The following is a 16,136-nucleotide window of genomic DNA, read 5'->3' on the forward strand; positions in this document are numbered from 1 at the left end:
GAGCTCCGCCCATACCTGGAGCTCGCCATAGAAGGATGTATGTTCAAGGGCCTGGTGGACACGGCTGATGTTACCGATCATCAGAGCAGCGAGTGGCCCGACCAGTCAACGACCGAGGCTACCCACGCGCACATCTGGGGAAGTGGGGAGACAAACCGAGGCCGGAGCATCCGCCAGCTCGCGGTCAACAGCCGGGACTCGGCGGCAGCTCACAGTCCACGCCCATCGTTTTAGACATCCATGTCAATCTCTGGGGAAGGGACCTCATGAGTCAAGTCAAAAGCGACTTTGGTCTGGGATGGGTAAAAGCCATCACAGATCATTGATCCCAATTATTGCCTTCGAAATTTGCCTAATTTTCCGTGGGAAACTGTTTCCTCTCCCTTCTCTTCTCCTTCTGTTTTGGACCAGTAAAGAGGGGCCAATTGGCTGACTAGCCCTCCCTGGATTAAAATCTGGAGCCGTCCTGGTACGCAGCACTGCCAGGACCAGGCCCCAGGTTAAAAGGGGCTGCCACCATTATGCCTATGCCCAGACCTGCTTGGGTTATGGCTGCCCAGGCTGGCAACTTTACCAATATACCGTTAAAAGCCAGGCGGCGAAAACCGCCCTTAAGGAAGGTCTCGTGACGTGAATCCCAAAGATAATTCGATCACAAATTTCAGCCACTCCAGCCTTCCTGCATTAGCCACCAAAGGTCCGCGGTAAGTGCAACTCCCTTGCAAAGAAACCCCCTTTTTCCGCACATGATGCGAGGAATCTGCCTCTAGCCAGCCTGATTGCTTCATTCCCCGGATGCACCCATCCCCAAAGGCTTCAAAGCCCCTTTGTGTTGCTGATTAAGCATGCATACCCACAATCCCCCCAGGACCCGCCTGTCCCTCCCCTCGAGGCTCCGGACCCTCGCCTTGGCGCGCACCCTGATGGCGGCTCTGAAGCCAATTCCCACCAGGGGTCATTACCTCCTGCCCTCCCTGTCAAACAATTAAAGAGGAGTAGGCCCCAGTGGGATTGCATTAAAGCAACGCTTCACGCGGGCTGCAAAACAAGCCTTCTTATATTAAACTCTAAACCCAAACTCAAACAAAACTTCGATCCTCGATCTCCGCCATCCGGCTCTAGAACCGAGCCTGGCGGGACCGGCTATCCATAACCTGGGGAAGGGGTGTGAACGATCCTTCTTCCTACAGATTCCTGTGGACTCCGACTTCGCCCATGACAGGCCAGCCCATGGAATGGCGCCAGGAAACCAACCCCATCCGGAGATGGAACACATCTCTCCTAAAGGATCCGCCCAGCGACGCCCTCAACAGGAGCGCCCGTCGCTGGCCAAAGACCCAAATGACCTGGGGAGGCGTCAAAGCGATAAGCCAGACAAGCTCAAGAGCTGCTCAAAAGCCCAAAGCAAAGGCCGCGAGACATCCGAGAACCTCTGTGCAGCTCTCTTTGCAATCATCACTGCCAACTCAGCGGCCACCATCCTTTGCCTGCTCTGCTGCCTCCTGCCAGCGACTTGTCGGCCACCCTGGCGAGCTTTCACCAGACCAACATCTGGGAGCAATTTGCGCCACTGCCAGCGTCTGCGTCCTTCTGCCTGGGCCAATACCCACAGGAGTGGGGAGCCTGCTAAGCTCCTGCCTGCTCCCCGTTTGCAAAGCCCCCGGAGACTTCCTAGCGGAGTCTGGCTTAAGCCCCTTTATGAATGCTTCATCCATCAAGTACTCTATGGCTGACTGGGGACCCGTCCAAACCCTCCCGGCCGGCTCTCTCCCTTGTCCGCAAGACTGTAAGCTAATCACGAGTCCAACACCTGCGCCCGCATCTCCGGCGGTGAGGAAGAAACCCGACCGAGGCCCATTCACCGGTTGACCCAGCTGGAACTACTGCGCTTTACCGAGGACATTCCCGTGTTGGGAACATCTTGCTCGAAGGGTTGGTTCCTGGGCTTCGCGGGGAGAGAACTTTCAAGCTACATCCCTGCTTCGGCTCTCTGCGGGACTCTCTGTTGCCTTAATTAAGCCTCACCATCGTCCTGCCTCAGGCTCCACCGCGAGCCGGGGCGCGCCGCCCGCCTTCCACTCTGCCCCTCGACCCCTCTTGCGGGCGTCGCGGTTGCCCTCTCGGCGGAGTCGTCTCCCTCATAGCTTCCCTAGTGGGAGTCCCGGACTCGCTTCTTACAATGCTTAAGACTATTGGCGGCTGGCCTGTGCCCTTTGCGAAGTCCATCAACTCTACCTCCACCGCTCTGGATGCCCTGGCCTCCGAGCAGCAGGAACATGATCAAAGCGACCCTAGATGTCGATGCAGCTATTGATTACTTATTGTTGTTGCATCACCAAGGTTGTGAAAATGTACGTAATATGTGTTGCTTTAATCTCTCTGATAGTTTCCAATTGATTCATATGAAAGTGCTTATTGCAAGAAGTTGTTATCTAATCTGAAGTATGATGTTTTGCCCAATGGTGGTCAGCCCTCTGGAGCTGGCTGCGGAGAGGATGGTTGAGTGCTATTGTACAGCTCTGCTTGGTTTAATTGTATGCCTGCGTTATCCGGATCTTGTTTAAGTTCAGTGTGTGTCTAATATTGCCTGTAGCGTGTGTAGGAAGCCCCTCGAATTTCCCTTGCCCATAACCAAGTTCTAATGTTACACAAGCAGCTTGGTCAGCTTGACCAGGCAATGAGGAGGAGGCGAAGGCGTCCTTAAATCACCCCTAGCATTTGGTCCCCTTCTACAAAATGTAAAAGGAGGAGATGTAGTGATGCACTGCTGACCCAGCAGCACCCGTGGTAGAAACGTTGGACACATAGCGGACCCTCTGACGCTTCTGGTCGCTACGCGCCCCTCCTCAACCCATTATGAGTCCGCGGGTCATGAACTATCTGGCTCAGTCACCGGGCGTCCCAGACAAAGGGACAATGATCTGCCCCCAGGTGAGGATTAAGGCCCAGGCACAGCTTACGCTCTTCTCCTCGCGTAGCAGCCCGGTGAGATCATGCATCACATGAGTGATCTCCGCCCTCCGCTCTCCGGCTCTCCGGCTCTCCTGGACTCTCCGTCCGCCCCTCTACTGCGCCCCCATTAGAATCATAATAAAGGTGCCAGGAACCAGCATCGCGGGGAGACTTCGCTAGGAGGCTCTGAAGCTCCGCGCTCCCGCTGCTGGCGATCTCCACCAGATGTTATCTCCGCGTCTCGTCTCGTTCTTACGCTGACCACGTGGGTCGACTACATAGCTGTAGCATTTGACAGGTAGCACTGGATAGCTGACAGACTTAAACAAGAAATTCCAACGAGAACAAAGTATTTTAATGTTAAATTTAAAAACTTCACAACATGGCAAAGTTCGAATACTAAAATTAGAAACATTGCCACATGCTGACTATTAATGAATTTCCTATCAACTCTGGTTGTAGAGAAATAACATTATGTTTGACTACCAGCCATTTAGATTAGTTGTATCATGAGATGAAAAGAGATTGGCGTTTTCCTAAAAAGACTTAACTGAGACAAAACCCGGCTTTGCATGACAAAACTTACAGAAACAAAGTAAAAGGGACTTTAGAAACCAACTGAAATGTATTCCCTTTGAGGTGTTATATCCACACATGCTAGGATTGTCCACAGGGACACACACATCCTCCTGATATGATCAGTGATCATATTGTCTGAACTGGGCATATTGTCTGAACTGGGCATGTTCTCCATGCATGTACTGCTTTCATGCACTTTAACTGACCAGTGGAATTTTCGCAGCTCTGGTTCCCACATATGGAAGAAGAAGAAGAGTTTTGATTTATACCTCGCAATCTCTGGTTGGAGTTTGCTGTTCAGAGAACTTGGCAACCACGCATATTGGAAGCATTACAGGTAGATCTTGCACCCAATTGACACACTTGCCAGACCCTCAGTATACATGGATATAACATCTGAAAACTGTTCATTAATTCCTTAGATCATGATGTATCCACAAAAGTTGTATTTTCCATGGTTTCTCAGATAATCGCTGTACCCTTCCTTTTTCATATTAACCGGACTTTATTTGATGACAAGTATTTCAATAATGGATTATGTTTTGTTTTAGAAGCAATGATCTAAATTTTCACTCACTGATGTAAATCTACTTTTATCCTCTGAAGGCCAATTGGTGTTACTTGGTGAAAAATCAAGTTCTATTGGAACAATAGAGCAATTAGAATAATTATATTGGTTTCACTTTGATCTTCCATTTTCCCTTATTATTTCTAGATAAGAATGAACCTAGTAAATGCATGTTTGATCTTACTGCCAGTTCAGCAAGACTAAATCAACAAATTATCTTGATTGTCATTATATTTCGCTGCCTTTCAGTGTGATGAGCGTTAATACTTCAAGGAGTGTCCTTGGGAAAGAATAACTATTGTAAAGAGAATCAAGTCCGTTTTCTAACCAGTGAAAATAGCTTCCTGGGCACCATCTATCCATCCATCCACATTTTTATATCCCACATTTTTCTTATGGCTCAGGGCAGCCTGCAATACCAAAAGCCCTGTTCCACCCTAAGAAAATGACCACTGCTTAAATTTGCCCAAGCAAATAAATGTTTTTATAGCAGACCTGAATCCAAAATCTGCATGCACTCAAACTTTCCTTTAGTTTCAAAAAGTAGTTTGCGATCCAGCTCCAGGAATGGTTATGTGAGAAACACAAGTTCTAAACTTTCTTAAGTGTTTGAGTACATCAGAGCTAATTTTGCTTTTCTTAGGACCCTGACCAGGCTGCCAGAAGCTGATCACATACAACAGAGAAGCTTGACATTCTAGCAACTTAGAACTCTATTTTTAATCATATGCCAGATAAGCAGACCTGTCTCAAAGTAGTTGGAACAGCTTCCCAATTAAATATGACATTACATTTCAGAAGGGAGAGGTTTGGGTGCTACAACATAAATTGACTTTAATCTGTTTTTATTATTGTTTTACGGCTGTCTATGCCAATAAAGGCTTGCTTCCTTCAGTAAAAAAAAAACAAAAAAAACAAAAAAAACATAAATTGACAAATTTAGGCTTCTCCAAGTGAAGGGGAGATCTGGCAGGAGGGCTTTCATACTATCTTAGCATGATGAAACGCCAGTATCCTAGGGGCCAAAGTTCTTGGGTAACTCAGCCAGAAGGCAATGATCAGAAACAATTATTTTAAAATTCTTCCTCTCCCAAGCGGACCTAGCCACTGTGATCCATACAACGGTCACCTCCAGGCTTGACTATTGTAACTCGCTCTAAGCGGGCCTTCCCTTGCGCTTGATTCGGAAATTGAAACTGGTCCAAAATGCAGCAGCGGGCCTGCTCACAGGGGGCGCCTTTCGTGATCACATCCAGCCTGTGTTGTGCCAGTTGCATTGGCTTCCAGTGGAATTCCGAATCATTTTCAAGGTGTGGGTTTTGACCTTTAAGGCCTTACATGGCCTGGGACCCTGCATTACCTTAAGTCGCATTACCCCATATGTCCCTACTCGGCCTCTGCGCTCAGCAGAGGCCAATTTACTGGTGGTTCCTGGCCCCTCAATGATCGCGGCTGGCCTCCACACGAGGGCCAGGACTTTCCACAGCCCTGGCCCCGGTCTGGTGGAACACTCTTCCTCCAGCTGTCCGGGCCCTGCGGGACCTTGGTGAGTTCCGCAGGGCCTGTAAGACTGAGTTGTTCCGCAGGGCCTTTGGAGTGTCCAGTCGCTGAAATGTGTGCCCCCCTCTCTCTATATTCGATTACCACCATATGCTGCACCCTCTTAGAGGAGTCCGGCCCGTTCCCTTTCCTTAGGGAGGCCTCCTAATTAGAATTGGGTTTAGGGTGCACTTTGATATCTTTGTATTGACCGCTGCTTTTAATAGATTTTAATAGATTTTATTGGTTTAATAATTTTACTGATTGTAATGAATATTGTTGTGCACCGCCCAGAACCCCTTGGGGATGGGGCGGTCTACAAATTAAATAAATAAATAAATAAATAAATAAATAAATAAATAAATAAATAAATAAAAGATTTGTATTTAGAATTTGGTGAAACCTCAGCCCTTAATAGAAAGCTTTTTTTGTTATGGACCAACAGAACTGCACATATTTGGGAATGATGAACTAATATTGCTTGGTAAGAAGCTTTGGCTCAGTTAGTAGAGTTTTACTGAAATAAGACACCAGGTTTAGTCCCTAGTTTTTCAGCTTAAAGGATCTTAAGTAGACATCTGTTGAAGACCTCATGAAGCTGAGAAAAAGTCGGAGCTCAATGGTCCCATGGTCTAATTTAACATAAGACTTCATAGGTTCATACTGGACATACAGCTCTGGATACTCCATACTGAATACAAGATGAGACGTATAGGTAAGACAGTGATCATAAGATAAAATTCCTTACTCATGTGTGTTGACCTTTGGATAGTTTATTGGCCAAGCCACCCAAGCCACAGTTTGGGGTGGCACAGTGAAGACGGTGCCAACATACTGCAGAGGCTTGGTTTGCTCCCAGCCGTGGGGAGGCCAAAGATAAAGGGGTTTGCCTCCTGGACCCACGCAGCTGCCAATTCAGACCCTTCTAGTGTTAGCTCTGGAAGAAGCTAAGTGACTACCTTGCTATGGGTGATATCCAAATAAAAATTCTGCTTCATCCATCTTGTAGTCCCATTCTGATCTTCTAAAGGGGAGAAATCTAAATGTTTGTGTGGGGGCATCTGGACTGAGCTTACCCTCCGCATCACTGACAGGTTTGAACAGAGCCCTACATATGCATAACTGCACAAAGACAGGCTCTCTATGCAGAGGTGGGATCCAACCAGTTCTCACCACTTCTCTAGAAGTGGTTACTAATTTTTTCTGAGTGCCGAGAAGGGGTTACTAAAGCAACCACCCTGCCCCATAGGAACTGGAGGTGCGTGTGTGTGGCGGCGCCACTGTTTGAATCCCACCACCATCGGAACCTGTTATTAAAATTTTTGGATCCCACCACTGTCTCTATGTATGATTAGACCTCTTCTCGTAGTCCTAAGATGGTTCAGCCACTGTCCACATGTAAGTAGAATTTCCATTGAACAAATGGAGGCTTATTCCACCACCACCACCACCACCACCACCCCGTGAATTCAGCCTTCCCTGCTTCTGAAGGTCTGAACACAACTAATCATTTAAATACAGGATCCGAACTTGGTCTTCAAATCACTTACCGGAACAGTTAGACACAATCACAGCATGAGCTCTGCTTTTAACCCATATTGTTCGAATCACGATGAAGTAAATAACACTAAAGGGAGGGGGGAGAGAACAGAAAAACAAACCGTTGAAATAGTGTCATATGGGATCAAACTTAGAGCTCTATTACATCCACAGTTTGCCAGTACACATATAGTAGATTTTAACTGTGATCTTCGTCATACAGATGCAGTTGAAGTTAATATCACATACAATTTGATTTAAGCTTTGCAGTATCACGTATTTTTAACCAGAAAACTTCCTGAACTTTTTCCCCAAAAAACTTTCCAACATTGGATGTTGAAAGGAGACTGAAATCTAAACAAAAAAGGGTCTCCAATCTCTTCTACCATCCAAGTGAGGACACCAAAGAAAGGACGCCAAAAGGGGTTTCAGTGTGGATATGAAAATGACATTTTTGTACCAGTCCCAGCTTTATCTTTGAGGGAAATTGAAATGTAAAACAGCAATAGAATATGAATTAATATCTACATTTTGAAAATCTAGAAATGAAGGGAGCAGGAAAGTGAAAAGAACCTCACAAGGTTGAGAGTCCCTAGTGTATAGGTTTATTTTGCCCAAGGTCAGTAAACAAAGAATGTTGTGTTGTTCTGATAGCTCACTACTGACAGAGCCAAAAGTGAATTTTCTTATCTAGGGAATGGCATTCAAGGTTGTTAATGTATTTATCATACTTAAATGTTTGCCTGTGTAAAGAGCCATTATGTCATCATCTACGTATGATGACTCCTATATGCATGGGGTAGAAAATGTTGACAGAGAGAAATTTTTCTTTCTTTCTCACAATACTAGAACCAGAGGGCATCCATTGAAAATGCTGGGGGGAAGAATTAGGATTAATAAAAGGAAACACTTCTTCACGCAACGTGTGATTGGGTTTGGAATATGCTGCCACAGGAGGTGGTGATGGCCACTAACCTGGATAGCTTTAAAAGGGGCTTGGACAGATTTATGGAGGAGAAGTCGATTTATGGCTACCAATCTTGATCCTCTTTGATCTGAGATTGCAAATGCCTTAACAGTCCAGGTGCTCGGGAGCAACAGCAGCAGCAGGCCATTGCTTTCACATCCTGCATGTGAGTTCCCAAAGGCACCTGGTGGGCCACTGAGAGTAGCAGAGAGCTGGACTAGATGGACTCTGGTCTGATCCAGCTGGCTTGTTCTTATGTTCTATAGGTTTTCAAGGCAACGCCTGCAAGACAGACCTGTTTCGCCAGGCGTTTGGCCAGCCTGGTTAAAAATATATCCACCATGTCATCTGGCCTCCCGTGGGCACAAGGGGGGGAGGGGGGGTAGCCAGACGCCATCCACATTTTTAAATGGGTTCTGTTTTAATGTAACTGATATTTAAATTATGTTTTAATGTATGTTTTAACCTTGTTGTGAACCGCCCTGAGCCCTCAGGGAAGGGCGGTATATAAAATTAATAATAAATAAAATGGTTTGCCATTTCCTTCCTCTGTATAATCTTCCTTAGTGGTCTCCCATTGAAGTACTGACTCTGCTTAGCTTCTGCGATCTTTCAAGATCATTCCACATCCCCTCACCATGAAATAGCACCCACTAAACTATATAATGTATCTCACAAGTATTCCATGAAGGAGTAATGATGCATAGAGGACGAGTGTTGAAGATGCAACCTTTTGATCTGCATGAAACTGTAAGAGGGATCAGCACAGCTGCTTGAAAGAGCCAGTTGGTCTCAGGCTGTCATTTGATGGCACAATGGCCACGAAGAAGGAGAAGAAGAGTTTGGATTTATATTCCCCTTTCTCTCCTGCAAGGAGACTCAAAGGGGATGACAATCTCCTTTCCCTTCCCCCCTCACAACAAACCCTGTGAGGTGGGTGGGGCTGAGAGAGCTCAGAAGAACTGTGACTAGCCCAACGTCACCCGGCTGGCATGTGTTGGAGTTTACAGGTATCATTATATGTAAAAAATGGGTTATCAAGTTTCTTGCATTGAGATCTGTGATTATAGCATAGTTGCCTGGAATAAGAAAAGAGTTGGACTTATATCCTCCATTCTCTCCTGTAAGGAAACTCAAAGGGGCTGACAATCTCCTTTCCCTTCCCCTCCCCCCCTACAACAAACACCCTGTGAGATGGGTGGGGCTGAGAGAGCTCAGAAGAACTGTGACTAGCCCAAGGTCACCCAACTGGCATGTGTTGGAGTGCACAGGCTAATCTGAATTCCCCAGATAAGCCTCCACAGCTCAAGCAGCAGAGCAAGGAATCAAACCCAGCTCTCCAGATTAGAGTGCACCTGCTCTTAACCACTACGCCACTGCTGAAAAGGCACAAATAGTGTAATAGAAATGGAACAGAAAACTTTGAAAATTTGTAATGAGCACAATTTTTATCAGAAAAAAATGACTTTAGTCAAAGTATTGTAAGATCTGGGGTGGCATTTAGCAGACACTTGGGGTCTCAGACAGAAAATGGATTATTTCAGACATGAATGTTACCAAATCTCTGTTGAGAAACTAGTCTTTATTATTCTTGGAATCCAGGCAATATCCAAGACTAGACCCCAGAACATGAATTTAATTTCAAAAAAGGTAAAAATGCAGTTCATCAAGCTTCATGGTTAACCACTGACATCAATCCACATTGCTCTCAATGACCTTCAATATTTGCACACCTGATGACTTGCTACCTGGAACAATAAGTCATTGTTGCTCATTTCAATTTAATAAGATGTAGCCCATTATTTCCTCCACTTCCTATGGTGGAGTCCACCAAAACCAATTTTCTGGATGAGAAGTATCAAAGCCACATAAATGTAGCTTATGAATAGCAAACTTGTGACACCAAGTTATGAAAGTAGCAAAGGAGAAAAGCAAAAACCTTTGCATAGCAAGTTCCACCCAAACATTTACTGATTGGTTCCCCACCCGGGGACATGACAATTTATACCCCACTAAAACATTCCCCTCTCACTGGACACAGTGTGTAACTTTCCACTGTGATACAGTTATGAAGATGCCAGCCACAGATGCAGGTGAAACGTTAGGAACAAGATCCACCAGACCACAGCCACACAGCCTGGAAAACCCTCCTCAACCAATTGAATCCAGCCTTGAAAGCCTTCGACAATACAGAGAAAAGCAAGGTTCTGATCTAATACTTTTAGGATATCTCTTCTGCAGTGGTGTTCTTGGAAACATCCCTTGGGTTTCAGAGGAATGGAGAAGAAGGCTTAACATTCTGACCATCCACAATTCCCTAAAGCTCATGACAGATGGGAATTTGAGAGAATTATGAGACGATACGGGCCCCATCATGTTCTGAGCACAACATATTGCAAGTATTGGTATGTTCTAACATGGCTTGGCTGCTTAAACAAGTATATGTTGGGGAAGGGAAATCACAGCGCTGATATTGGCAAACTTTTAGTCAAACTGAGGAATGTCCTCCTAATTGTTTTTGATTATTTTAAAAACGTATTGCCTTGAGAAAATATTTGATATTTTTACTGTAATTAATCGCATTGTCTCACATCCCCTCCCCTTACTTTGCCTCATTCTTTCATTCTCAGCCATTCACCAAACTACCTTTTATCTGTTTCTCATATTGTATTTATTGCATTACTGTGCTGAATCTCATTGTTTCATGGATTCCACAGGTTCATTGTGATTTTTCCTTTCTACAGCCTTACAATAACAGACCAGGCTTCCCAGTCTTTTACAGCAGTCTGTATGGCTTTTTGACTCAGAGCCAGCACCTATTAGGCTAGGCAAGATTTTCTTGGGAGGAGACAGATGAGCCTTGGTTTTCCAGGCTAACCACTTGCATAACTAGAGTAATAGTAGTTGTAGCTGTACCTAGTCTATCCTGGGAGTTCAAGCAGGTACATGTACATTATTAAAATGGACGGGAAAACCAAGGTTCATCTGTCATCCATTGGTCTATCTCCTTACAGAGCAGCAGTGGTGTAGTGGTTAAGAGCAGGTATACTCTAATCTGGAGGATCCGGGTTTGAATCCTTGCTCTGCTGCTTGAGCTGTGGAGGCTTATCTGGGGAATTCAGATTAGCCTGTGCACTCCAACACATGCCAGCTGGGTGACCTTGGGCTAGTCACAGTTCTTCTGAGCTCTCTCAGCCCCACCCATCTCACAGGGTGTTTGTTGTGGGGGGGGGAGGGGAAGGGAAAAGAGATTGTCAGCCCCTTTGAGTCTCCTTACAGGAGAGAAAAGGAGAATATAAGTCCAATTCTTTTCTTATTCCAGGCAACTATGCTATAATCACAGATCTCAATGCAAGAAACTTGATAACCCATTTTTTACATATAATGATATCTGTGAAGAATAACAGCTTGCTTCTGTGAGGAAACTATGCCAATACATTTTCAGGACATGTGTTCTAAGTTCATTAAAAAACTATTAACAGTAACTTAATCCAAGTAAAAGCCAAGATGTTTATTTGGATACAAAAAAGAAGTGTGGAGGATGCTGGAATAGGTGCAAATCTATTTTGGAGGTCTGAAAGGACTCAGATATAATCCACGAAGGAAATGAGAACAAAAAATATCAGTTCTGAATAAATACCCTAGAAAGCTAAAATACTTCTTGCTGGTGCTGTCTACTGAGGCCCAGTCTCTAACTCTGACCCGAATCCAACAGAACAAGACAAGGAGAGACAAAGATCACCAGCTTTGGATAAGCGACTGTCATTGAAATCCTGGCATTCTGCCATCCCATTGGTTTAATTCCAGTGGGAAACTGGGCGTGGGCTCTTCCTCTCACCTGGTCATGTGGCAAGTTCATGACTAATCAAGAAGCATGGGGAAACCATTAACAGATCATTTTAATGGCCTATTACTAACAGAATTGCCAGATCTTGAGGTGTCTCTGTTCCCCTTCTCTGGATGATCTGTTTCCCTACGAAGCCTTCCTGCAGGCTGTCAATATCCTTGGACTTTGCCAAAGTAAATAGTTCCATCTCAGCTTCTTTAGTTTCATCTTAGCTTCTTTAGTGGTAACTGAAGAACAATTCGAGAGGAGCAGAGAATAACGAACATAGTGCAGGTTGCAGCAGCTCTTTGTAGGCTTAATTGGAGCCGTGCACATAAAAATCAACCTGTGGAGACATGCACTATAACATCACACAAAATCAATACTCCTTACGAGGTCACCTTCAACCATGGGCAAGCGACTCATTTACAGAATCCTTATGTCGAGTACAGCCAAGATTTCAAGGAGTGTCAGCTGATAAAGAAGGAATGGAAGACACTTTCAAGGAGGAAAGAGCACACAACTGGAAAAAACAGCAGAAGAGTCTGTGGGTGCTGTGATGTTTTGGAGTATATGGAATATATGGCAAGTAACTGATAGGCTAATAGCCACACTGCCACACTGGATGTAACCACCATGCTTGCTACAGGAACAGTAGACACCTAAACTGAGTGACAGGTACACATTCTTAAACACCATGTGCACACACAAGGACACCATGGCTGGATCAGGGGTGGGAACTGTATGCACGCAGTTGTTCCAGGAAGCACACCTGACATGCCCACTTTATGTGCAGCTCATAATCCACAAAACAATCAGCCAATAATTATTTTGGTCTTCCAGGTTCTTTATATCTGTTCTATACCTACACCAGGGGTCTGCAACCTGCGGCTCTCCAGATGTTCGTGGACTACAAATCCCATCAGCCCCTGCTAGCATGGCCAATTGCTGATGGGAATTGTAGTCCATGAACATTTGGAGAGCCGCAGGTTGCAGACCCCTGACCTACACAGTCTTGAGTTAGTAGTTAAACTCAAGTGCGTGTCCTTGTTACATCTACATTAGATTAGTGCAATGCATTCTACATGGGGCTGCCCTTGAAAAGTCTCCAGAGACTTCAATGGATACAGAATGCTGCAGCCAGGATGTTGACTGGAGTGGTATGTAAGGACTATATCACTCTAGTGGTGCTCCATCTACATCAGTTCTCAGTTTGTCTCCAGGCCCAATTCAAGACGCTTGTCTTGACTTTCAAACCCTATATTGTTTAAGACCAGCATCTCCTTATGCCTCTTGCCTTGAAAACCTTATGGGTTCACCATAAGTTAGCTGTGACTTCAGGGCGCGCGCGCGCATACACACACACACACACACACACACACACACACACACACACACACACACACACACACACACACCCCCGAGAGAGAGAGAGAGAGAGAGAGAGCCACACACACACAAAGAAAATTGCACAGTTACTAAAATAGCTATCCAGTGGTGGAATTCAAATCATTTAACAATTGGTTGTTTACAAGCACCATTATAACAAGTGGTTCTGCCAAAGTGGTGCGAACCTGCTGAATCCCACCACTGTAGCTATCTTATTTAGCAACCTGTGTTGGGTGTGATGTTCTTGGCTTCCTCGTTCATTTCAAAGAGGGAGCTAATACATATACCTTGCTTGGCTCATGTAGATCGGAATGAGTGGAGAATTGGTCAGTGATACGGGGATCCATGTCAACACCTGGATTGGAGTAACTGTGATTTACCAACATAAGACAGATTCTTACCTGATAATAATCAGAGGAATAAAGTACACCAGGAAGGCAACTGTGGTCATGTACGGGATCCAGTAAGACTCATCTGGCCAGACAGCCCAACATTGTACTTCCCCATTAGACAGCTGTCGTTTTCCAAATATGATCAGAGTTGGAATAGAAAACAGGAATGCGAGGCTCCAGGCAACCACAATGAGAATTTTTGCCTGCCTTTCTGTTCAAGAAATAACAAGACCCTGTTAACACATGTAGATAAACCTATTTTTAAAAAATATATATTTGTACAGAAAATAATGATGCAGCAGTCAGAGAGCTCTGAGAGATGTATTCCCCACAGGATGAGGTAAACTTCATTGGTAGCCTACTGTGAACTGAGAACAACTTATTGTGTTCAATTTTAGGATTAAAATAATTATGGATGAACACCACATGCATCACTGGAAATGATAAAGGGGAATCGGGGGCCTAAGACAAACACCGTGGTCCTAAATGCGCTCATCGTAATTTCAGAGGGGAGTTGAAAACCTTATGGGTTCACCTTATGGGACATTGAAAATGTCACTGACGACTGAGATTTGTACCACTTCATTCAAGCTAAGAGCAACAGGCAGTTTAATTAAGATTGACATAACAACATGTTGTGGCTTTGTTTGGGGACCTCTATCTCAGTGATAGAACATAAGTAGGCTTTGCAGGTCCGTATTTCAACCTCCAAGATTGCGAGTTAAAAATTATCTCAAATGGCAACAAAGTTATTAGTGGGATGTAACCAGAGGTGCCCCCAGTGGTGGGATTCAAATAATTTAACAACTGGTTAGATAGATAGATAAACCTTTATTAGGCATAGAATCCATATAACAGCCAACATTGTCCAAACAAGTATCCCATACATGAGAATCATCGCAGGTAATCATTTCAAAGTTTCTATAAGGAACCTAGCTACAAAAGTTAAAATCTCGGAGGCGGAATTGTTTAGTAGAAACGTAATGTTCCCCACAGCAGAGTATTCATTAAAGATTACAGGACAAAGAGCAAAGACTCTGGTCCTAGATCCCTTGTATTTGGGGCAGTTGAGCAATATATGTTCCATGGTTTGAATTGCTGTGATACAATGAGGACATTTCCGCTCTTGCAGGTCGATTTTTCGGAACCTTCCTTGTAACATAGAGCAAGGGAAGGAGTTACAACGAGCCCTAGTGATTATCCATCTATGCTTGGGCTCCTGAAGTAAACTCAAATAATCTGCCATGTGATTGATTTTAAATTTGATGTTAAAAAAGAGGGGGGAGCAATTGCTTCTCGCCTTGTCCTGCAGAACTTGAAACTCTTGATCTAGCAGTCGCCTTTTTAATTGAGAGAAGATTTCAGAAGCAGACAGCATTTGCAAGGCTTCCCAGGAAAATCCCATGGAAAGTATTTTAGTTTTCACTGCCCGCCACCACTTAGATTCATGAAGCTGAGGGAGGATAAGATAGATAAGACTGTCAGTATCTGAGTTAAAGCACAGGCGGACCAAAAGCTTCAAGGTAACCAGCCAGGCTTTCGTAGCCAGGAGATGTTGGTTCTGGTGGTGGGATTCAAATAATTTAACAACTGGTTGTTTACATGCACCATTTTAACAACCGGTTCTGCCGAAGTGGTGTGAACGGGCTGAATCCCACCACTGGGTGCTCCCCCATAGCAACTGGACTGGATCCAACCACCTTTTCTGCTGTGAAAAGGGAAGAAGGGTGTCTTCCTTGGCCACCTAAGAAGACTATAAAAAGAATCAGTGGACTTCTATTTACAACCGCCGTGTTTTATAGGACTGTAGAAAGAAGGGGAACTGAGCAAGATCGAGTGAACAAGCTGACAGAATTCAACCTATTGGCTGCCCTACCTAAGATATTTTTTTTAAAAAAAATAGAGTTTCAATGTAGTTGACAGTTTCTATTTGAAGAGTTGTTTTTACAATAGGAAAGTGTCTATTTAAAAAAAAATGACAACCAGTGGCTATTGGTAACACCCACACCCCAAAGTGGCATTGTCCCAACCTCCACTCCTCAGACCCACTGAGGTCAGTCCACTTGCGTGATTTCAGGGTAGGTTTTGCAAAATTACTGTCACCTTTCTCATTTTAAAGTGAGCTATTCTGACAGAGCAGAGCAGGGCTCTTAAAAGACAGCCAATGGTAATTTCAGGAATTATTGTTTAAATAAGATGCTCCATATTATTAAAGTTCACAGACTTTTAAATATGTGTTCTTATTCATCTTATTCCTTTCAGTTGCTGTCACTTCACAGACACTTAAACTGTTGGTCTTGGGGACTGGGTTATACAATTTTCTGTTAATCCACCTCAAAGGAAACCATAGATCTACTATTTATTTAGGGCCAAGCGATATACTAC

General features: G+C 44.6%; 1 protein-coding gene across 1 annotated transcript in view; it reads right to left on the bottom strand.

Annotated features, from left to right (window-relative positions):
- Positions 1-16,136, bottom strand: part of NPSR1 (neuropeptide S receptor 1) — a 140,179-nt gene that overhangs the window by 13,661 nt on the left and 110,382 nt on the right. Inside the window, exons 7-8 of the mRNA XM_048510462.1 lie at positions 13,761-13,962; positions 7,189-7,265 (exon numbers count right to left, since the gene is read on the bottom strand). Of these exons, the coding sequence (XP_048366419.1) occupies positions 7,189-7,265; positions 13,761-13,962 (279 nt within the window). The remainder of the gene's footprint in view (positions 1-7,188; positions 7,266-13,760; positions 13,963-16,136) is intronic.

The sequence above is a fragment of the Sphaerodactylus townsendi genome, linkage group LG11, assembly GCF_021028975.2.
Source record: "Sphaerodactylus townsendi isolate TG3544 linkage group LG11, MPM_Stown_v2.3, whole genome shotgun sequence".
Classification (NCBI taxonomy): domain Eukaryota; kingdom Metazoa; phylum Chordata; class Lepidosauria; order Squamata; family Sphaerodactylidae; genus Sphaerodactylus; species Sphaerodactylus townsendi.